General features: G+C 29.3%; 1 protein-coding gene across 1 annotated transcript; it reads left to right on the top strand.

The window, feature by feature from the left end:
• Positions 1-26: 26 nt before the first annotated feature.
• LOC107455325 (epoxide hydrolase 1) lies at positions 27-19,339 on the top strand. The gene is made up of 7 exons (XM_043052899.2): positions 27-282; positions 3,647-3,933; positions 6,444-6,612; positions 7,292-7,424; positions 12,200-12,399; positions 16,478-16,709; positions 18,747-19,339. The coding sequence occupies exons 1-7, from the start codon at positions 132-134 to the stop codon at positions 18,946-18,948; spliced, it is 1,374 nt and encodes a 457-aa protein (XP_042908833.1). The 5' UTR covers positions 27-131; the 3' UTR covers positions 18,949-19,339.
• The last annotated feature ends 4,932 nt before the right edge of the window (positions 19,340-24,271 follow it).

Raw genomic sequence — 24,271 nt, 5'->3', positions numbered from 1 at the left:
CGGAAAATTTCTAAATTTCTTCCGGCTTTATAAGTTTACATTCTGTCAAGCAGCTCATAGAGGAACTAACCATACTTTACTGCTTATATGAGTCAAACTGTAGTATTCCCAAATTGATTTTTCTTTCAAGTATGTGTTTCATTATTCTTAGTGCATCCATTGCTTTGGCTGTCTTTGTTATTAAATATATTTCAAAGTATTTTTCTAAGAAATCTTGGAAAGAAGATCTTGGTTATGATAAAGGATGGTTTGGAAAGGAAGAACCACTTCTTGATGATAGTGGTATGCACTTTCTCTAGAAATATTTTTGGGATATTTCCGTATCCTGATCTGTAGCGCCAACTACAACAGACTGCCCAGAAATTGTAATGGGCTGGTATATTATTGCCAATATTTATAGTGGTGGTTACCCACAGTAGCGCAGACTTGGTTATTATTCTGCCACAGATCACGATACGGAAATCTCCAATATTTTTCTTTATTATATTGTAGGTTTTTACTAGGTTGACAACAGACTGGGGAGATTTTCGAATCGTGATCAGCGGCAGAATAATTGCCAAGTCCAGTCCAGGTAGGCCGTCGCTCCTCCGCGAGAAACATTAAAAAAAAAGAAAGAAAAAAANAAAAAAAAAAAAAAAAAAAAAAAAAAAAAAAAAAAAAAAAAAAAAAAACATCAGGGGTAACAAACAGTAGGGTCACCCCTGAGCAAACGTCTATGTGTTTTGTTTTGGGGATATATCCGTATCGTGATCTGTCGTGCCAACTACTATCGCCAAGATGCCAGGGGGTGGCTATGAGTTATACCTTTCGAGTTGGCCCCTTTNGGAGATTTTCGAATCGTGATCAGCGGCAGAATAATTGCCAAGTCCAGTCCAATTAGGCCCTCGCTCCTCCGCGAGAAACTTTAAAAAAAAAAAAAAAAAACATTAGGGTCACCCCTGATGTGTTTTGTTTTGTGGATATATCCGTATCGTGATCTATCGTGCCAACTACAATCGCCAAGATGCCAAATAGATTTTAAACTTGAAATTTTTAAAAAAAAAAAAAAACATGTCGATATTTGCCAGGGGGTGGCTATGAGTTATACCTTTCGAGTTGGCCCCTTTCTGCGATGTTTTTTTTAAATTTTTAGTTTCTCGCAGGCCACTGCCCGGAAGTTTCCAAGACTTGGCGATTATTCTGCCACAGATCACGATACAGAAATCTCCCCTTTGTTTTTATAAATTGTAAGTTTAAAATCTGTTTGGCAGTTGTAGAGTTAGCAAGACAAATCATGATACTGAAATATTTACACTACAAGTTACGTCTTCAAGTTGGTCCCCTTCTATAATGCTTCTTTTTGTTTCTAGTAGCCCTGGAGAAACTAAAAAAAAAAAGCACTGTAAGGGACTAACTTGAAGAGCATAACAATTTTTAAATTACCCTGTTAAACTATTTTATGTGTATATTTTTAAAATTATTTCTCTCATTATCAAAATAAGAGAAGAATGTGTAGTTTATGAAAATAACTAAAGGAGGCTAAAAGGCTCTGTGCATATTTTTTTCAAGGAAAAAAATAAATAAATAAATAAACTAACAAAAAATTATGAATTGTTAAAAAACTTGAATTTTTTTTCTTAAATTTAAACTGAAAATTAAAAGAAGATAAACATTTAAAAGTGGATTTTTTTAATGAAAAAAAATACATTAAAAAAATACTTTTAAAATTTAAAATCTCTTCAAAAATTCATTAATATAACTCCCCCCCCCCCAAAAAAAAATATATATATACAGTAGGGAACCGATTATCCGGAATGATCGGGACCATCGCTATTCCGGATAACTGATTTTTCCGGTTTTCTGAAAAAGCCGTTTAAATTATTGTTAAACCCAACTAAAAAAATATATATATTTGGAAATAATCTCAAAATGAGGAAAAAACGATGAAGTAATACACTAATGATTATTTCCAAAATGATGGGAAGGTAAACATCTTTCAAAAAAGAAAGAAAAATCCTAAAATCTTATGAGGAAAACAAAATATTTTTTAAAAAAAGGCGGGAAAATTTATCGAATTTCGTTCCGGTCTTTTGGTTTTCCGGTTTTCTGATTTCCGTATAACGGGTTCTGTACTATATATATTTATATATATACTTGTAAGAGTTAAACTAGCTGAGAATGATCCTAACTAAGTAAATATTAATCAGAATTAATCCCATAAACTTTCACCAGTGTGCCCGGAAACAGAAAGTGCCTGAAACTGTGACATATGTCATAGAACAAACGAAATCCTGCAGAACAATTTGTAACTTGAATAAGTGTCAGCGTTTTCTTGTGAAACCCCCTCCCCGCCCATCTGCCTCTGGTGGTCTTGCAGAACAATCCGGAATCCTAATCTTATACATTCTTCTACAGATTTTTAAGGCAACCCTTATTTTAATGTTCGGACATTCAAATCATCATTATCATCATTAACAAAATTTTGTTCTTTAAAAGTGATTGAAAAACTAATAAATCAGGAATGTTTGCCTTTGTTTAAAAAATAATATAGTGTATCTGTGTATGATTCTGTATTTTAATAAATGAAAATATAGTATTTTAACGTAAAGTTTACTTTTTTTTGCTGTGAAATGCTTACAGAACATTTTTATAAATTAATAAGTCCTGTTGCAGAACATTTGAAAATATTCTGCTTATGGGCCAGTGTGTAATTGTTACTTGAATAGTGATTTAATTTTTTTTCAAATTGGAATATGAATGAATAGTGATGGGGCCGAATACCGAATATTCGGCCAAATTTTAGGCCGAATACTTACTTTTTAAAAATTTCTCTTTTGATTGTAATTAAAGTAATTTTCAAATTTTAAATTAAAAATGAAATAAATATTAACAAAATTGCTTTTTTAATCTTTGTATATTTAAAAAAATTTTAACAACTTGATTTATTTTTTGTAATAATTTAAATATCTTGATGCCAATAACAAGGCAATATGGCTTTTATAAATCTAAATAATTAATAATAGCATATTTTAGTTATAGTTATACTTGTAATTTATATGCTATTTTATTTAAGATAAGAACTCATTACTTACTACTGTTAAGTGTATTCTTAACTTTCTTTTTTGTCAGAAAAATTATTAAAACTCAGAAAATTAAGAACTTTTTAAAAATATTCACTTTTGAAATTTTAATTTTGTAATTAAATAATTTTCAAATTTTAAATTAAAAATGAAATAAATATTAAAAATTTTTCTTTTTTAAACTTTCCATATTTTAAAAAAAATTTAACAACTTGATGTATTTTTTGTAATATTTTAAATATCTTGATGCCAACAATAAGGCTTTCACAAATCTAAATAATTAATAATAGCAGCATAATTAATAACAGCATATACTTCACTATTTGGCCGAATAACTTCAGTATTCGGCTAGGCCGAATATTCGGCAAGAGGCCTGAATACCGAATAGTGGCCGAATATTCGTTACATCCCTATGAATGAATAGGCAGTGTTTGTAAGGGATGTCTGCTTATTTTTACAAAAAGGGCGCATTAATTGGGATCAAAGGTCAAGCAAGAAGGACCACCCTTCAAAAAACATTTAGGGAGAGCACTTTATAATGAAGTAATTGTTTGGCTTTGGATGTAAACTGTATCTTCTGTTTTTAGAGGATGAAGCCATACACAGCTTTAAAATAAATGTCTCGGATGACGTCTTGAACGACTTGAAGCGTCGTTTAGAAAATCCAAGGTATGAAACGCCCGTTAAAGACTCAAACTTCCGCTATGGCTTCAATCCAGATTACATGAAGGAAGTTGTGGAATACTGGAAGACGCAATATGATTGGAGGAAACAAGAAAAGGAGCTCAACAAATTCTCACATTTCAAGACCAGAATTGAAGGACTGGATATACACTTTATGCATATTAAACCAAATCTACCAGAAGGTTCTAAGGTGAGTGTCTTTCTCATCCTTCTCATTTCAAGCTTAAACTTGAGTACAGTCATTCTCTGTTTAATTGTACATCAGGTAGTCGAATAACATGCTTATACATATAAAGTTTAATTTAGCCAAATCATTTTATATGAAACTAATGTTAAACTTCCCTGATTAAACAGATATTTGTTGTCCCCCCCCCCGACTTAATTGCATAAAGAAGAGGTACTGAAATTAAAATAAAAAATTATTTTTGAGAAATGTGTCACCAACTAAAATGGAATTTCCGTTTTTCAGTTAAGATAAGGATACAATAGGTGATCATTTCAATAGGCAGTTGGTCTAAGCAGATGTTAGGGGTTAAAGTTGAAAAATTAATAAAGTTTTGCTGCCAGTTATACATTGATGTAAAGGAAGGGGTTTTATCCCTCTTTGACTTACTTCACTCACACACATCATTTAGAATGTAAAAAAGGTGCAGAGTGATTTGTTTTATGGTCCCCTCCTTGTGCGCTATTAGCTTTGATAAGAAAAAAGTACACACTAGTGTACAGTGTGTCTTTCTCTTAAGTAGAATAATCATTGCTTGATCTAATGAATAACTCTGAGTTGGTTGCAAGTAGAGCCGTGCTTGAAAAGGATTGATTTTAATTAATCTGAGAAAAAAAACAATGAATCTTAGTGACAATAAATTTCAAAAAATCTCAAACTAGAATAGCAAAAGAATTTGGAATTTCTCAAGTTTCGAGGATAAGGAAAAAAATAAATGAATAAATAAATAAAATAAAAAAAATCCTAATGTATTTGAAAGGAATACGCAAGTCATAAAAGTCTCAGTAGAAACTGAAAGGGAAAATCTAATTTTGATAAATATACGGATTAAAAACGGGTATAAAAAACATTTTAGATTTTTTCAGAAGGGATGAAATAATATTTTAGTATCTATATTATACTTCCCGCTAACATTGATTTATTTTTATGTAACTTTAAAATATTTTATGATACTAACACAGACAGTTTTAATTATAATTGTTTTATTGATCATAAAACTGAGTTTATTTAATAAAAACGTTATATATTATGTATTAAATACCATTAATAGTAAAATTTTGCAAAAATTTAGAACTTAAGATTGAATATTGCGCTCACCTTTTAATCAAATGACCCGCTTAATTGAATAGATTTCGCTGGAATCAATGGTACAGTAATTAAAAATTTATGTATAAAAAAATACTACCGTATATTCCGGCGCATAACGCACCCTGGCGTATAGCGCGCACCCATAATTTCTAATAACTTTTTTAAAATTTTAAGATATACTCTTCGTATAACGCGCACGAAAATTTGGACTGTACATGTGCAATATCTCGTCTAGTATCAATAGATAACCAGAAAGCCTTTTAGTGTGGGACATGTTTAGGTCCCACCTTACAGATAATACAAAAAAATTGTTGAAAGAATGTAACACCGATATGGCAGTTATTCCGGGTGGATTGACACTATTAGTTCAGCTATTGGACGTATGCTTAAACAAACCATTTAAAGCCAATTTAAAAAAAAACAGTGAAACATTTGGACGTTGGAGGGCAAGAAAACCTTTACGAAAGGAGGACATATAGGTCATGCAAGTTTGGAAACAGTGTGCGAATCAATANATTTTATGATACTAACACAGACAGTTTTAATTATAATTGTTTTATTGATCATAAAACTGAGTTTATTTAATAAAAACGTTATATATTATGTATTAAATACCATTAATAGTAAAATTTTGCAAACATTTAGAACTTAAGATTGAATATTGCTCTCACCTTTTAATCAAATAACCCGCTTAATTGAATAGATTTCGCTGGAATCAATGGTACAGTAATTAAAATTTTATGTATCAAAAAATAATGTGCAAGCAAACCAAAGTTTTTACTTTCCAAAAGAAAAATCTTTCTGCAAGAACTTCGTAAAGTTTTACGACAATGTCGCCTCGATTCTGCTACGGGGATGACCTCACCTTGCATAGTCCACTGGATCGCAAGGGTCCAAGTATATATTTGTTCTGGTTTTTCATAAATATGCTTCATCATCATCATAGTTGGCTAGATAGTCCAATGTGAGCCAATGCCTTCCTCTGAGGATTTCTCCATGACGACTTCCGATTTATCTTTGATCTCCAATTTTTTTCATTAATTGTGAGAAAATTAGGCTACTGAGTCAGCTCATCTCAACCGTGGCCTTCCCCGCTTTCTTTTTCCAGCGGGTCTAAAAAGCAGTATCTTTTTCATAGCATTGTCGTCACTCATTCGAATCACGTGGGCGATCCAATTCATTCTATTTATTTTTATGTATAAAATAATATCAGGTTGTTTATAAATCTTGTACAGTTCAAAGTTAAATCTCCTTCTCCAGTTCTTTTCATTTACACTACCAAGTATACCCCGCAGAATCTTTCTCTCAAATATTGCGATACAATTTTGTCATTGTCCAAGCTTCAGAAGACATATGCATGTTATTGTTTTTCTTCTTCTTCTTAACAGATTAAAATTGTACCTTTGATGATTATTCATGGTTGGCCAGGATGTTTTATGGAATTCATGAAAGTATCTCCTCTTTTAACCACACCACGTCCAGGTTGTCCATTTGTATTTGAAGTTATCTGTCCATCTATACCAGGTTTTGGTTTCTCCGAATCTCCTCATCGAAAAGGCAAGTAAATTACTAGTATAAATGAGTACAGGTAATTTTTATTATTTTAATTGTTGTATTTTTCCAGTTACAAGTTTTTATGATGTATTAAAAAAGAAATGGGAAAATATTTGCTAGAGAGATGATAATAAGATATGTAGGTTGATCCAAAATGACCACACTTTAACATATTCACTGCTAATATCGAGCTATTGTGAGAAAGTTATGACAGATGTTTAGTGAAATGCACTGAGGCAAGATGTTTCATCTGTGCTTTTAGAATACTTATAAAAACTGTATATAGAAAACTATGCCTAAACTGTAAATAAGATTGTTTTTAGTTCACTCTTTGTTGTGTTCAACATTGCTTAAGCAGGGGTCTGTCCAGGCCAAATTTACTACCATTTAGCGGTACTTTCACAAATTCAACTTTAGGAAAAACGGTAGTTGTACGAAATATTTTTTCTTAAAATTTTATTTTTGTATCACGTAAGAACCGATAAATCCATATTTTTACCATATTTTTGTGTTGATTTTTTAATGTAATTTTTATTTTTCACAAATTATGTCTAAATTTTCACAAAACCTTAAATTTATATTATTACACATATTTTTCATGCATTATTTGTTATTTGCAATTGAATCTATCTATATTTAAGATTTCATATTGAAATTAAATGTTTAAAAAATTTTATTTTAGGTTTGAATGCTCGTGCTGCTGCTAGAATTTTCATTTCTTTAATGGAAAGAATTGGTTACTCAAAGTTTTATGTTCAGGGCGGTGATTGGGGCTCTTGCATTGCTTCTCTAATGGCGAGATACTACCCTGAAAGGTAACAAAAAGCTTTTTCTTTTCTAATAAGTTGCTTAAATAATTTCCATGTTAATGTATTTGCATGTATTATTTCTATTTTTAAATATGTATACATGTATATAAGTTAAAAATATAGAGAAAGCATGGAAATTATTAAAATAAAATATTGATATATTTATATATTAAATTATTTATATATTAATTATTATTAAAATATTATTATATTTTATTTTAATAATTTTTCTTCTTCTTTTTTTAATTAATCTTTAATATTTTCCATGTTTTCCCTGTATTTTGAACTTATGTTATGAGTTCTATATACCTGCAGCTTATGCACGGTGAATAAAACTTTATAATTTTTTCTCGTTTTTCTTTTTCTATCCTTTTTGTCTTTATTATGATATACAGTAGAGAACCAATTATCCGGGATGCTCGGGACCATCGCTATCCCGGATATCTGAATTTTCCGGTTTTCTGGATCGACCAAAAAGTGTCGTTAATCGATGTTTTATCGAACCCGAAGTACAAGGAAAAAGTGTAATGCATAAAGTAAGAGAAAAAAGAAAGGTACTCCTAACTTTAAAAAGAAAAAAAAATGGTAGAAATATAACATTTAAAAGAATAAAAAAATTTGCAAGTTTAGACAAGAAAATCAAGTTTAAAAAATACAAAATTCTCATATTTATTTTTTAAAAATAATTACAATTCCTAAATTAAATAATATAAACAAAACCAATGATTAAATAACGCAATATATTTCATACCTAATTATACGGGGGGAAACGATAAAATAAAAGGAAAACTTATTAATCTAAATAAAAACACTTGAAAATTATCGAACCGAAACGATAGTTAAAAAAGGCACTAGCATAAATATTAAAACCCGGAACAAGGCAAGATCAACAGAATAAAAAAAAAAAAAAACCTAATGATAAAATTTATGAATAAAAAGAATTAATTTATTGAGTGCGAAATTTATCGCGAAAAGAAAAAAAATCAAACGTAGTGGAATCAGAAAAACAAAACTGTAATCTGCTTCATAAAATAATCCTATGTTTAAATTAATAAACAATTCTCCTTTTTTTTTTTTTTTTTTGTTGATAAAAACAAGATTTTTAATTACAGCAGATGTGATTCCACACCAAGAAAAACTTGCAATTGATACCGCACTTCCAAAGAATGAGAATTTATTCAAAAGAAAAAGATTTTATTTTTATTAGTCGATGTCAAATAAATATATTTTTCTCTTTTCTTTTTCTGTTCACTGATATGCTTGCAATGCATTTTCCCCACCCCCCTCGTAAATCAGGCAGAAAACGAAATCAGCATGCCACACCCTAGAGTTTGATTGACGGCCTAAAGAAAAAAATAAAGCATTTCTCCCTTCCCTGCCTTCAAGGTCACGGAGGAAATGACGTTTCTCTGGGAAAACGGGAAAAAAAAGTTTCCCCTTCCTTACATTTTTCCTCTACTCAACTTCAAGGATGAGTCCAATTTCCGCTTTTTTCGTTCTAGATTAAAATGGCGGGAAAATCGAGCAAAATTTTTCCCGGTTTTCTGGTTTCCCGGTTATCTGGATACCGGATAAATGGTTCTCTACTGTATATATATATGTTCTGATTCCTCACTAAAAAAAGAATTCTTTTTGAATTTCACCTTGCATCCCTTGCAATATTAGACATTTCTGACAAAGCAAAGGTTTTTTTAATCTGTTTTAAGAATATGAAATGAAGCTAAGATAATACTTGAACATGATATAATACTTGAACATTAGTGCTGAAAATCAATAATAAATAATTTTAATGTTTATTTATAAAATATTTTTCTTTCTGTTGTTAAAGTTTTGTATGTGTGTGGAAGGAGGAAAAACAACATATGATGATACTCCATTATTTTAAAATATCAATAGGAGACATTCTTCATCATGAGTTAGCTTTAAATTAAAATAAATTGTCTATGTCACTGCTCATTCAGCACTGTTCAATTCCTACTCTTGGTAAAGATACTGAATGAGTGATCGAGAAGAACAATCTATTTAGAAATTAAAAAAAGTACTACTTTTTTGTCCGAAATTGCATTAAATAGTGCATTCTTTTAGTCTCATAATTGGAGTTGAATAATATTGAAAATTAAAAGATACAAAGCTTGCATATTTTGCCCTGTGTTTTCAGATACATCAACTAATTTAACTATTAATCCCTATTTTACTGTTTAACAATATTTAGCTTCAAAAAAATTGTAGAAAGATAAAATCCTACTCTAGAGTGTTTAACTTAACTTATACTTAAACATTATTACAGGACTGATATAATTATGAAATATATGCAGTGAACGATGGTTTTAAGATCTTATTGCTAATTCACTTTATCCTGGCACTTGTAAGATTTAGTTTTAATTAGTTCATCTCTCCCAATAAATAATCATGTAGTAGTTTTAAAATTGTTGTACATTTTAATTAAGTACAAATTATATACGTAACATAACTAAACTCAAAACACTATTCAACAGATATCCCACATTATGCTTTCAAATGGCATTTTTATTAATAATTTTCATTTTTTCTTTACTTAATCAATCATATGTCACAGCTCAATGATAAGCACAAAAATCAAAAAAGAATGAAGCCATATTCCATTATGCTTAAATGCTTATTCGCGACAATATTTAGGGATTGAAATAGTTATCAGATGTTTACGGTAGATGATGTTTTGTGACAATTTTTATTTTGTACAAATTATATAATTTATAATTTTATTTAGTAGAAATTGATTTTAAAAAAAAATAGCAAATTCACTTCCTTCTGATTTCTGTAAGAGGCAAGATACCAAGACGTGCATTTTATTATTCAAAAATACTTGAGAATTTTTTCTACTCTACAAATTTTTGAAGGTTTCCATCAAACTTGAAAATTCACTTGTTTCGATGCTGCTGAATGGCTTTGTTCTGTTTGTGATTTTCTTGACATATTAAATCATGAATTTGATAGACCTGATTGATTAAGAACAGAATATATTTTAATTGACGATGAATTAAATTAATATATGTATGGGAGTATTATATCTTATGTTAAATTGTTTTATATTCAACCTAATAACATACTACAATGTTATGTCGCATATTTAATCTAATAACTTGTTATTGTTTTGAAATGAATAATCCTGAGATATTCTTTTTAATAAGTAAAATGTTTCATTAGCTTTAAAAATTATTAAGGTGGATTTCATTTTATCGGGAATAAAATTGTTTCAAACTTACACTTCGACTAAACAAAGCCATTTAGCATCATTTTAATGGAACGAATTTCAGTTACAATGATGCTGAATGGCCTGGAATTCAACATTTGCCCATTGTGAAGTTTCAGGCAATGAAAAAGCCGACTTCCAGGCTAAAGAGGGTGCTTTAATTATGCAAAGAATTTCTCATCCTATGCTCTTCCGTACTATTAAAAATCTTATTAAAATATATCTATTAAAGCCCGTGCTTAGGAAGACCTCTATAACCGTGTTTCCCACAAGTCTGGGAAAAATGCCATCTCAAATTTGTGTAATGACCCAAGGCGTAGAGCAGTGACTGAATTCCACCTAGCTACTGGACATGGCTGCTTTACAGTCTCAAAATTGTTTCTTCCCCGATATGCACTCTGTGCAGCTCTGGAGAGCTCTTGGACTCCTGCTCTGGGCACGACTTTTCTCACCGAGCGTTATTGGGACACTAAAGATGTTAGATTAATGAACTCTGTTTCAGCATTTTTTGTTCTCTATGCTCTTTCTTTTTATTGTTTTCTGCTCTAACAGTTCATAATCTGTCATTAGAAATAAAATAAAAAAAATATTATTTCATATCATTTTGAGTACTTCAAACATGTCGAAATTTTCCTTCTTAATAATTTTTGAAGCTAACGAAGTTTTTCCATTATCAAATAAAATATTACAATGTTGTTTCAATTCATTCATATAACCTTTTGCAGTGAAGTTTCATATTCATCCTAATAACATGTTGCAAATTTATCTTAATAACAGGTAACAGTATTGCTTCGTTCTCATCCTAGTAATATGTCACAATGATGTTTCATTCTCATCCTAATTGCACGTTTTAGAGTGTTTCCTATTTAACCCTTTCGAGCCGACTGTCACATATATGTGACAGCAAGAAACGCGCTCACTTCCCGGCCGACACACCCGCGTGTCAGAGAGTTTTCTCGTTCACCCCCGACCGTCACTTATTTGTGCCAGCGTTTCGGAACGTTTTAAAAAATGAAATTTCTTGCAAAAGATGGCATTGTATGTCCATATGGTTTCAGATACATGTAGATTTGACCTTCTACTCAAGATGAAAGTACATTCACGTGGTTTTTAGGGGGAGGAGTTGAGGGGGGGGGAATGTTTTATGAGGGCTTTTTAAATTAGCACGTGATATTTATTTACAGTAAGTAAGGGAGTTTTTTTTTCTCTCGCTACTTTCGATTTTCGGATTAGTTTTTAGTGGATAATTAGATCTTGTAGGCTTGAATTTTTTTTTTCTTTTTACCGTTAGACTGTCGAAGCGTCGAAAATTTTTAACTGAGCTGGAAATAGAGGAAATTATGCAAANAATAACAGGTAACAGTATTGCTTCGTTCTCATCCTAGTAATATGTCACAATGATGTTTCATTCTCATCCTAATAGCACGTTTTAGAGTGTTTCATATTTAATCTAATAATATATTATAGTGTTTTTACCCTGTATGGTTTCTTAATATCTTTTTTTTATGTTTATAATTTTGCTTCCTAATTATGTTCATTTATTTTATTGAAGGATCATTGGATTGCATGTGAATATGTATTTGTTTAACATGCTTTCTCTCGAAAAGCTAAATTTTGTTCTGCTCTTTGTTTTTCCCTTCCTGATGAGTCGTGAGGAATACAAACTCCTTTTTCCATTAAAGAAAACATTGCGCTTCTTTTTAGGGGAAACTGGTTACTTTCACATGAATGCTACTAAACCTGATACACTTGGTAAAGTATATTTTAAAAAAATAAAAAAATTTCATAGAGAAAGTAATGAAAGAAAATACTTTTTTCTTAATATTTCTAAATTATTTTGTTGTTTTATTTTATTATTATTTGGTTCTCTTTAATCAGGATTTATATATAAAGCTTTACATTTCACTGGACTGTCATTGTACACATATAGTAAAAGAAAATTTGCAAAAAAGTATGCCAATAGTTAGTATTTCCTTTTTGTGCAAAATAATTTCACTCTCTGATGATTTTTTTTCTTTTTCGTAATTTGAGTTAATAGATATTCAGACTTTTTATTTTATTTTCCCACTCTCATGTCAGTATTCACTGGACTTTAAAATTGACAGAATTAAGAAGTTGTTTGTAAAAGCAAATGAAGTATTTTGAAATTGTAATCACATGCTTTGCCATCTGTAGTCCCTTTGAAATAAAACGTAAGAACAAAAAATACTGAAAAATTTTCCTTCATTAAACTTAAGAACAATCCCACTATTTTTGAGAATATTTTGTGTTATTAGTTGATGTGGTTAATACAACCATCCATTGTTGCAAATTTCATATCATAGAAGCAAAAAATATTTAAATTTCTATGAAGTAAAAAAAAAAAAAATGGTAACTTTACCACATGGATATATTTTAAAATGCACTTTTTCCGAAAAAAAAGGGCACTATAATTCAAAATACCACAATAGGGTAGTAGAGAAATTTTTTGGGCCCTTATTGCTCTTAACCATTTGAATACCAAATTAAGAAAGGGTAAACAAATAACTTTATATTTAATAAATTATTACTTAAGAGCATCTAACAGTAAAATAAAGAGATAAGGTAAAAAATTTTTTTAATGTTTTTTGTAATGTTCCATTTTTTATAGATGTTTGGCAGGAGGCTGCTACATTTGCTTCACCTATGTTCCTATGTTCAAGACAAAACGCTATCTTCTTAGAAGATCATGAAACTGTGAAATATTTTAAAAAATGCAGAATAGTTAAAAAAAAATTGTAAAGCATAAAATGACTATATATTGATTCCCCTTCTTGATATTGTTACTAAATTATTTTCGGCTTTTTAATTCTGTTTGCTCATCAAATTTCACTTTCTTATTCAATTTTATAATTGGGCTTTAACTTTTTTTTACCTTTGTTTATCAGGGATGTAATTCTTCCGCGGATTAGCGGATTTCCGCTTTTTTTTTTCAGATTATTCCCGCTAAATTTCCTCTGAAATTATTATTTTTTTTTTTTGCACAAGTTAAAATATTTTATGAGGAATTAAATTTTCCGCGAAGCGAAAGTATTGAAGTCCTCATTCCCCCCTCAAACATTGATTTTCGTATTTACCTGATTTAAAAGTTGAACGTTGCTATTCTTAACCAGGCGATTTAAATGTCGTACATTGCGATTCTTATTTACGAGATTTAAAAATCCAATATCGCGATTTGTAATTACGCCCTTTTAAAACCCTATGTAGCGATTCGTATTCACGCGAGCTTAAAATCCAATCTTAAAATTTTGCGGTTGTAATATCAAATATCGATTTTCCTATATATACGTGCTTTAAAGATTAGACAGTGGGATTCGTATTCGCGCTATTTAAAAATTGCGCATCGTGATTCGTATTTACGTGATCTAAAAATTACGCATCATGATTTGTATTTTCGCAATTTTTAAATTCGATATAGAGTTTCATATTCACGTGATTTAAAAGCCTCATTTCGGGATTCATTTTCTCTTAATTTAAAATCATGCATGTGATTCATATTTTTATATTCATGCAATTTTAAAATAAATCATCGGGATTTATAATCACATGGTTTACAAGTTTAAAAATTGCACTTTTTTGNTTGTAATATATATATATATATATATATATATTCATTCTTGAATTTCCTCTTTTTTACTTTTCAACTGCTCCCATCCCTGGTTTTTTTATTGTAAGATTTTTCACCTCGTCTTCCCCAATATTACTTTTAAAAACAAAATTCTACTGGCTCTAAGTTATTTTCATCTATGTTTTCTGTATCAATTAAAACTCCTGGTTTCTCAGGCTCTAGCTGACAAATCTCTAGATCTTCCAAATCTAGATCGAAATATGTTTCTAACAAGGCCATTATTATCATGTATCATTATGCTTATCTCAGACTAAGTATAAGCAAAAGTTATAAATGAGACGAATAAAAAAGAAACACTCTTTTCGACTCACTCAGTAACAACATATTTATCAGGGAAGTAAAGTAAATCCAAAAATTAGAAAGGAAAAACTATCGTCAAAAATCGATTGAAAACACACATTTCGAACACATTGAAAAAACTCTTTGATGTTAAATTTTAACCCAATCAGAGTCAAATAACTTAGAATTTAACAATCCCCTAAAGTAATTACCTGGTCAGAACGAATTTCTTTTCATAAGTTAGAATTTCAACTAAAGAGAAAAACACTGAGTATTAAAATTACATATTTTGCTAAATTCTAAGTGTTCTGTTTTGATCACTCTATTATCAGCTACTGCAAATTCATGTAAAAAAAGTTGAATCTAAATGTGTACACCACCTTTTTCCATTTAAACATCACTATACCTAAGTAACATAATACCATTTGAACAAAATGCTCACCACATAACTCAACGAATCACTTAAAATTAAAAAAAACTTACACTTGAAATGCCACTGTTCCAAAAATGGAACATATGATTTTAAACTAATGTTTTGATCGTAAAATTTTTAATTTCATGCTTAGCAGAGATCCTTTTTAAATTTTTGTAATTATTGTAGTTGTTTTTAATTATTATTAATTATAATATGATCAATTATGCTACAAGCAGGATAAAAATTTACAAATTACATCAAATTTCGAAAGTTGTAGTAGAAGTTACAAGTTAGAGCAATAGTTTGCAAATGCGGCATTCAAATGATGCCTCAAATATAATTATGCATGAAGAGAAACTATTTATTTATGTTTATTTCAAATGTTGAGAATAAGGCCTATTCTCATTTCTTAGCTAAAAGTTTATATATATTTGATAAATTAATCATATTGTTGCAATCACACTATATTTTTCAGTTAGCATTATACCTTGAAAGATCTATTTAGTTGATAGTACAAAATCAAGATTTGCTTCAGAAGAAGGAAAAACCACAAAGGTTTATCTGATGCATAAGGGTTGTCTAAATGAAAGCAGCATTGATGTTATGATGACAGAGAGATAATAGTGCTGATAAAAGATTTATCGATTTTCCTAGACTTTTGTATATGTTGGCATACATTTTATTACTGATTTTTCAGTTATGTCATTTCTTATATATAAAATTTATTGCATATCACTTATACTTGCATATCACTTATATCATTTATAATGTAAAATTTATTGCATATCACTTATGCTTCAAACTACAATTAATTCCTTTTCTCTTGCTTTTTGTTGTTGTATTAATTAGATTCCCTGCTATTTATAAAATTTTTCCTGACTAATAAAATTCGCCCAGTGGCCAGCCTGTATACTAAGTAATGCCCAAATTAAGGATTAAAGTAAGCAGAAGTAAAGATTACAGTTCACTACTTTGAAGATCCTAATAATCAATGCCAAATTTCAAAGTGATAAAAATATAAAATGACTTGAAAAAATTACAAAATAACCCACATTTAAGAATGAAGTTCATTTTCTCGGTTAGGTTACCTTTTATTTAGAAACGAAAGCTGATAACAACAGTTCAAATTTATTTGTTACTTTACTTTTTATCATGAGTGAAAATTTTCCAGCACTGCAACCTCACTTTTGTATCATTCATTCATGTACCCATCTTTCACATAAAACGGTTTTATATGTAGAAAAATTTGTTGAATGTAATATGCTAATGTTTTTTTTTTTTTTTTACCTTATTGGGGGGGAAAAAAATGGCATACTTAGAAATTCTTAAAACCATTACAATTCCACAGAAGTAAATTACATCATGTTTTATATATTTTAAAAGACAGTTGGAAATATATTTTTTTTCTTGCAATTACGACGATTGTGGGTAACTTGTAATGTTTACTTATTAATCTGAAGGAAATAAAATTGGTTGCATTTTATTTGCAGGTTGTGGCATGTCGGATAGCCCGATAGGAGCGGCCGCTTACTTATTGGAGAAGTTTTCTGTTGCAACAAATGCAGAGAATTTGGATTTGCCTGATGGTGGCCTGACTCAGAAATTTTCTCTCGATGAACTTCTTACGCTAGTCATGATCTATTGGGTTAACAACAATTTCACTTCTGCTGCAAGATTTTACAAAGAAAATGTACCTGAAATGTTTAAAGTGATACATGAAAAGTAAATATTTTCTTTAATCAAAAATGTAACATTGAGTGTGAATAACAAATAATATTAATATATTGACTTAGAAAAAATATTTCAATAAAGTAATAATCAAAGACCTACCTAATTAAAATTTGTAACTTTAAAGGATAAGTAAACAAAAAAAAGTAAACCATGTTTCAGTAAACCAAAATTATGCGCTTAATTTGACACTTTCAAGAAAAAAAGGTTTTGTTTCAGAAAAAAAAATGTTTTGTTTCCTTATTAATGCAGTTTTGGCTAAAATATAATGCAATATGATCAAAAAGTATGATATATATGAGACATCAAAAGTATGATTTTTTGGTATATAACGCCACAGATATTGAAAGTATTGTTTCACTTTTGAAATTTAAATTTTTTAAACCCTCAGAATTTTAACAAAAACTTTTTAATAACGATTTGTCCAAATGAAGTAAATTTAACTTTCACTTAATTTAAATTAAGTTTGCCGCATGTCCCCCCCCCCCCATTGTACATCCTCCACACTGTGAATCACAGATTACAGTTCATTCTAAACCTTAAAAATTCCAGAAGGCAAGAAAAAGAATGACATCATTGCGAGTTAGGTAAATTTTTTATTTATTTTAATAATATATTTATTTTTGTATTTCCATTGCCCTCTTTTGTTAACATTTTGTCAATTAAGGCATTTACAGGGCAGATTTTTTTTTACCACTCTTTCAGGGGCATCATATTAGGTGGATCAACGTTGCTCCCGCAGTAAGGATAGATAGTATAGAGAATGAAAGAACATCCATGCCTTGCCTGGGATTTAAGCCCAGAACAAGGCCAGTTCTTTGACCCCTACACAGATCGGTTGGCCCATATTTGAATCTAAATTGTTTCTTAATTTTAAGCAATCTTCTTTTTTGTATTATCTTCACCAATTTATCATTCTTTGTGCAATGCACATAGTTTGAACTATCATCTTTTTATGAACTATTATCTTTTTTATATTCCTCTTATCGCCAAAGGTAGGCCAACGACAGAATAAAAAATAAACTATAGAAATTTTAAAAAATTATATGGAAATGGCTGATGAAGAAAAATAATTAACTGTAATAAAGCCGACAAAACTTGGAAAATGATCATTTACGGCAGCATGATCACGAATTTAGCATGACAAAAAGTGATTACACAAATTTAAAATTCATGTGTCATATTATCAACAACCTATTTAAAAAAAAAAAAACATATGGAGACAGACGAAAAAGCAAGAAACGATCGGAATCTTTTTAAATTGAGTGAATCAAAAGGTGATCATTTAGTTTATGATTATTGATGCAACTTTGGCTAAGATATATTACAATATGATAAAAAAGTATGATACATAATGGTGATTATTTATTAGTTTGGAAAACCACATGAAAAGGGTGTGCAAAAATGAAAAATAGCTGCTGGTAAAACTTTTAAAAAGCAACATGGAATAGTCGCAAATTAAGATAATTAAATTTAAAAAAAAACATAAGGGTATAACAAAATAAAAAAATTGAAAATGTATGAATTATTTCGGCAAACTATTAAAGTCAGTTGTTTAAACATCTTTAAATGCACATTAGACATAACCAGTTTAAAAGTTGCTGTCTCATAGTGCTGTGTAATTCTAAACTCTTTCACTCATTACTTTATTTAACTTATTATATTATTAACTTATTATACTCATTACTTTATTAACTTATTATTACATAGAAAACTAGATTTCGGTTGCCCTTTAAATTTTTTCCTTGTGATAAACTATACAAATTAATGGTGTTTGCATGATAATCAAACACTTTTGTTGGAAAAAAATACTTTTTACACAAGAATATATTTTTAAAAAAATACATAGTGCAATGTTGTTTATTCTTAGTCTTTTATTCTTAATACAATTTATAAAAATTAAGATTCTCAAGCCCCCCGGGCATTGCCCTTATGTGTTCCCCATGCATAAAGCACCCTTATGTGTTCCCCATACTGTGATTGACTGCTAGTAAAAAAAATGCATAACTTATAATTTGAATTCTTTTGCAGAGTACCAGTGACTGTTCCAAGTGCTGTCGCCCATTTCCCTAATGAAGGATTAATGCTTCCAAAGCTGTTGATGTCCCAACAGATGAAAAATCTACTCTTCTATACCCACATGCCTAAAGGAGGTCACTTCGCTGCCATGGAAGAACCAGAAATCTTTGCAAAGGATGTCTGGAGATTTGTGGAAGCAGTGGAAAAATCATAATTTTATATCACTTAATGCAACAATCAATGTCGCCATTTCCGTAAAGAAAAAAATCTGAGATGAATAGCAAATGGGTGTTGTTTCAAGAAGAAAAAACACTCAGAATAGGATATGATGGAAGAAAAATTCATTTCATCTAACAGTTTACTATGTCATCAACGGAAAATATTTTATCTGGAAATTTTGAAACTTAGTTTCCATCAGCCTCAAAATGGGTTGTTTCTTGCATTAAGTCACAAATCTATTTAAATTTTATAAGACTGGTGATTCCTATTGTATACTTATGTTGAATATGTTACTGAGTATTATTTTTGTAAGGCTTGCTACTTATTATATTCATATTTATAATTGTATTTTTCTATTAAAATAAAATTATTTAAATTTCTTTTAAGGATTGGGAATAATTTACAGTATTTACAAGAAAAGTAACTATTTTAAATGTGAAAAATGGTATGGCTAAAGTGAAAACTGCATTACTAATTGAATAATCCCAAGATACTGAAGTGAAAATATAAAAACTTCATCTACTTCAACATGTTGACTTTTCCATCTTCATATTCTTCAAAAAAGTTTTTATCAATTATACTGTGTTACACCTGGTTCTTGATCAACATTTTGATAAGAATTCTATGCTTGTAGAAGTAAATATCTGAATTTTAATATTTTAACACAGTTCATGCGATCCTTAAAAAAGAAAGAGAATCTAACATAATTATAATTATGAAGTTACCTTTAACCTAATTTTGAAACCAGTTACTTGAATGGGTGCTTCTCTAAAATGATTTCAAGACAGAATTTATTTTTGAACAATTAATACTGTCTAGCCTAGGGGTGCACAACCTGCCGCCCGCGGGCCACATGCGGCCTGCCGATGTGCGACCCGCGAGAGCTCCTAAACAAAATATTTTTATTTTTGTTAAGTAAAAATTGAGAATTTTTTTAATTTCTCTTCAGAAAATATGGAATCATAATATGTACTGTAATAGTTAAGTTTTAATTTTTGCTTAAACCCTATAAATTTTCTTTTAAAATATTTAGTTAAAATTTATATTATTCATTAAAATATGTAGTTTTTTTTACATATTTATCTATGAGCTTTATACTTTTTTTTTTGTTAGAGTTTATAATATCTCTTTTCCTTAAATATTAAAAAGAAAAATATTTTCAGAAAAAAAAATATTAGTTTTTTTTATTGACTGAATTTTAATAATTAAAAGTATTTAATTTTAGGAAAATGTTTATTGTTCAGAGCACCAATTTTGAGATAAAAATTATTAGATTTGCCACCATGACTAAATATGCATGCACTCCTAGTCTAGCCTTATGTACCAGAGCTTTTAGAAAGGGGCCGTTCAAAAAGTACGTACATCCCGAAGGGGGGGGGAGGGGATTTGCTATTATGTACGGTTTTGTACGATGGGGAGGGGGGAGGTATTATACAAAGTACGTACTTTATAAACATACACCAAATTTAAATTTGACTTTATCCTACACACTCCTTAAGTAAATATTTAATTTTATTTAAAACATAATTATTTTAATTTTTATGAAAAATGTACGTACTCTAAGGGGGGNACATTTAAGATTTAGATCAATTTATTATCAGGTCATAAGAGTGTTTTTTAATAAATAAATGTAGTGATTGTTTGATTTACAATTGTAAGGTCCTGGGTGTTTAATGTTAAGTTATACATTTCTTTAGAAATAATATTTGAAATATGCAAAGCAGGGCGGCATTCATTTCAACTTAAAAATCATCAACTTAACTTTCAATAACTATAGATAAATAAAAAACAAAAGTTTGATAAAAACTTTAAAAGAAATACTTTTAGAAAAATTCTTTCTAAATAATATTTAAATAAAACACAATCACTTCGTCTGAGTGATTCTGTAAGAAATTCTAAACTTTACAATTTTACAAGTTAGGTGAAAAGTAAATATCTACAATAGTGGTAGGGAATTAAGGAAATTCTAAATCTAAAGTTTGAGTCCTAGAACGTAAACATCTGATCATTAGATCAAAAGTTAGTTTTAGATTTTTCGTTTATTGCTCACTGTACACTAAAAGGTGATTTTTTTTTTCTTTTGAAATTTTGATTTTAATGCCCTTACTTCAACCTCCTTCGAGTTATGCTTACTTTATAAATTTAATCTCAACTTTATTTTTCTCTTCACTTTTAAACTGTAAAAGACTTTTTCTCCATTTGTAAATTATGAAAAAAGTTATTAATCTGATTGCGTAAACAGTTAATTTATTAAAATTGGATATTCTCAATTAATTCCTTTTAATAGTCATTTATATTATTAATAATAATTATTTGCACAAAATTATAATAAAGGAAAGTTTGATTAGAAATTTAAAAGTTCTTGCTGCGATAATTAAGGAATTTTTACTGACAAATTGAAATAATTTTTTTTCCGGAGCAAAATGCATTTTTATTTAAAATGGAGCAGTGCTGACTGAATATTTATACGATAAAACACTCTCTAATCACTAAAACCGATGACAGGAAAAAAATTTCTTTTTTTTTCCTTTTCCACAAAAAGTTTAAAACTTAAAATGTTGTTCTTTCATTATAAAGCAATCGCATAATATTCTGGTATCATGTAAAACTTTATGGCGAAGTTACTTATCTACCGTTTTACAATTATAAAATGAAATAATTATTGAATTCTACTTGCATTTTAAAATGTAATACTCAATCGTTCAATGAATTTTACGATTATTTTTATAAAACTGTGAATAATGAACATTTCAGTTAAAATAATTAGTACAAAATAGCTGCTAAAAATTCTCTTAAACATTTATAAATATTATACATTTATAAATTTCAGCTTTTCGCATAATTGCTAAATAATCTCTACGTCGAAAAATATTTAAGAAATTCCATAATAACTGAAAATTAAATAAAATTTTAAAAAAATTGTAAATGGTTATCGAGCAGAACCATTAAGTTTAATTAATGAATACAGAATTAGTAACAAAGTCTCTGCTGAACAATAATTTTTTTAAAAATCTTTTAAGTAAACAAACTTTATTGTAATAATCATTTCATTATTAAGGATTAGAGGTTATTGTGAAATTATTAATTTTAATTAGTGGATGAGTAGGTAAAGAAGTTCACTACTCGATATACATTTAATGAAAGTTATGAAAATACAGAATTATGGAGGTAATAATATAAAATTTTTTATCTTAGTTTTATTACGACCTTCTAAAAAACGCTAATAAACACAATTATGTCAATAGATACAAACGATTATGTCGGAGCTATAACAAAAAAATGCGCTTTATATTTCATATAATGCAGAAGAATCTAATGAAGATCAGCTTATTTGAAACTCTGAAGTGTCACACCCATATGTAACTTGGTGAATGATAGATACATGATACCAAAAAACAAAACAAAAACATAAGCACACAGCTGTTTGGCGATTTGCGAGAACGTTCGTTTAACGCCAATTGAAAGTTTCGCCAACCCTTTTATAATCTACGGTATGTTTTGTCAATACGCGTACGGAGGGGGGGGGGGGTTTAAAATTTCTCCATTTTTGTGTACGTACTTTTTGAACGGCCCCAAATGTATAGCTCACTGAAACCAAAATTTACCTTTCCTTGATAACAGCCTACACATTTAATCAATCACTTCGTTATTTTTGCTAAATTTTTCAGCAAACAAAACAAAGATAACTAACCTTATGCATCTTTTTACACGAATCACTGAACAACTTTGTTCTGAAGCAAACTCCAGCATACTATTAAGATTCTGTGGGCAATTTTTTTTTTAATACAAGCAAATGTTAAAGTTTAACCAATCCTAAGACTTTACGTGCATCACAGCATTGTATATAATTAGCTTCACATTAAATAACATAATTTATGCGAAGAAACTTGTCACTTCGCTTAAAAATGACTAGCTGGTGCTGACGTCATGGGTCACATGTGTGAGTACCAACTTGTAAAAAAATACTGTTTTCATTAAAAATGCTATTTTATTTATTTTTAACAACAAAAAAAATTGTTTAATCTCAAATGAAAAAAAAAGAAAATTTCAGTCCAGATCTTCCTTAAAACTTTTTCCCAAAGGCTGAAGAGTGGCACATCCATGGTTATTTGGAGAAAATGAAATTGAACATTGGAAATTTCGCACCGTACATATATATAATAAAGCAAACAGTCTTTTTTTTAAATTAAAAAAACCTTGTCCCCCTTAAAATTATCTTTCAGACCAAGCCTTTGCTAACTTGATTATAACTGAATGATTAGAATGCAAAAGAAAAATATTCTAGTAAGTACTTTACAAGAATTTTTGCAGTAACTGGCCTGAGATTCGAAATCACATCAAAATCAATCTCTCTAAAATGGAACAACTTCTCTTCTGGAACATTGGCACCAACATATACTGGTCGTTTTATATATTTATTTTTTTTTTTAAAAAAAAGGGGCTTCAGGGATCAAATTAAAAAAGGAATCTTGGGGATCAATTCTAAAAGTTCTGCAAGTAATAAAACTAACTAACACCATTAAAAATTAGATGTAGAAATAGTAATAAGGGCTCTCTTTTCCTTTGATTGAAAACTGAAACTCCTTGATTCTGTATTTTTATTTTAAAAGTTAAAAAGTGTGAAATTTGCTTGAATTACTAAATTCTCTATGTTCATCATCATTTAAGATTCCACATTTTCTTTAATGATTCCTTCCTCATGTACGCAAAGTTCCTCTTTACTCAAAATGTTTTCCGAGTGGGGGTACGAAGATCATGAACATTAGAAATAGCATTCCTCAAAATGAATGACTAAATAGCTGACCTTGTATATCTTTTTGAACCAATACCTTAATTACACCACTAACTTTTCCTTGGAGCTATTCATATTTCTACTTTCACCATTTGTCATTATAAATTATTTGTCCTAAACTTGATTTTTTAAAAAATAACTCTAAACCAACTTAGCCCATTATTTTAAAATATTGGAGGTGTAAATACAAACTCAAGCGAATTCAGATTCAACAAAAGTAATTCTGTTAAGACAAATAGAGGTTAGTCCCATTCTTTCACTGTGGGTGTGACAACATAATTGATCATTTTGCAAAAATTATGAAAAACAATGTTTACACAAAAAGTAATATTTTTTAAATTTATTTACTAAAAAATAATTGTCTAATTTTTTCTTCAAAGATAAAACCTAATAATTTGAAAACGAAGATTTATTGGGAGGTGACGACCCACGGAAGTGAAGATTTGATTAACCGTGAACCTTCTTATCCAAGGTAAATATGAGAACAAGATCATTAGAAGTAAAAAAAAAAAAAAAAACAGACAAC

The sequence above is a fragment of the Parasteatoda tepidariorum genome, chromosome 6, assembly GCF_043381705.1.
Source record: "Parasteatoda tepidariorum isolate YZ-2023 chromosome 6, CAS_Ptep_4.0, whole genome shotgun sequence".
NCBI lineage: Eukaryota > Metazoa > Arthropoda > Arachnida > Araneae > Theridiidae > Parasteatoda > Parasteatoda tepidariorum.
This window is presented reverse-complemented; position numbering and strand designations above follow the sequence as displayed.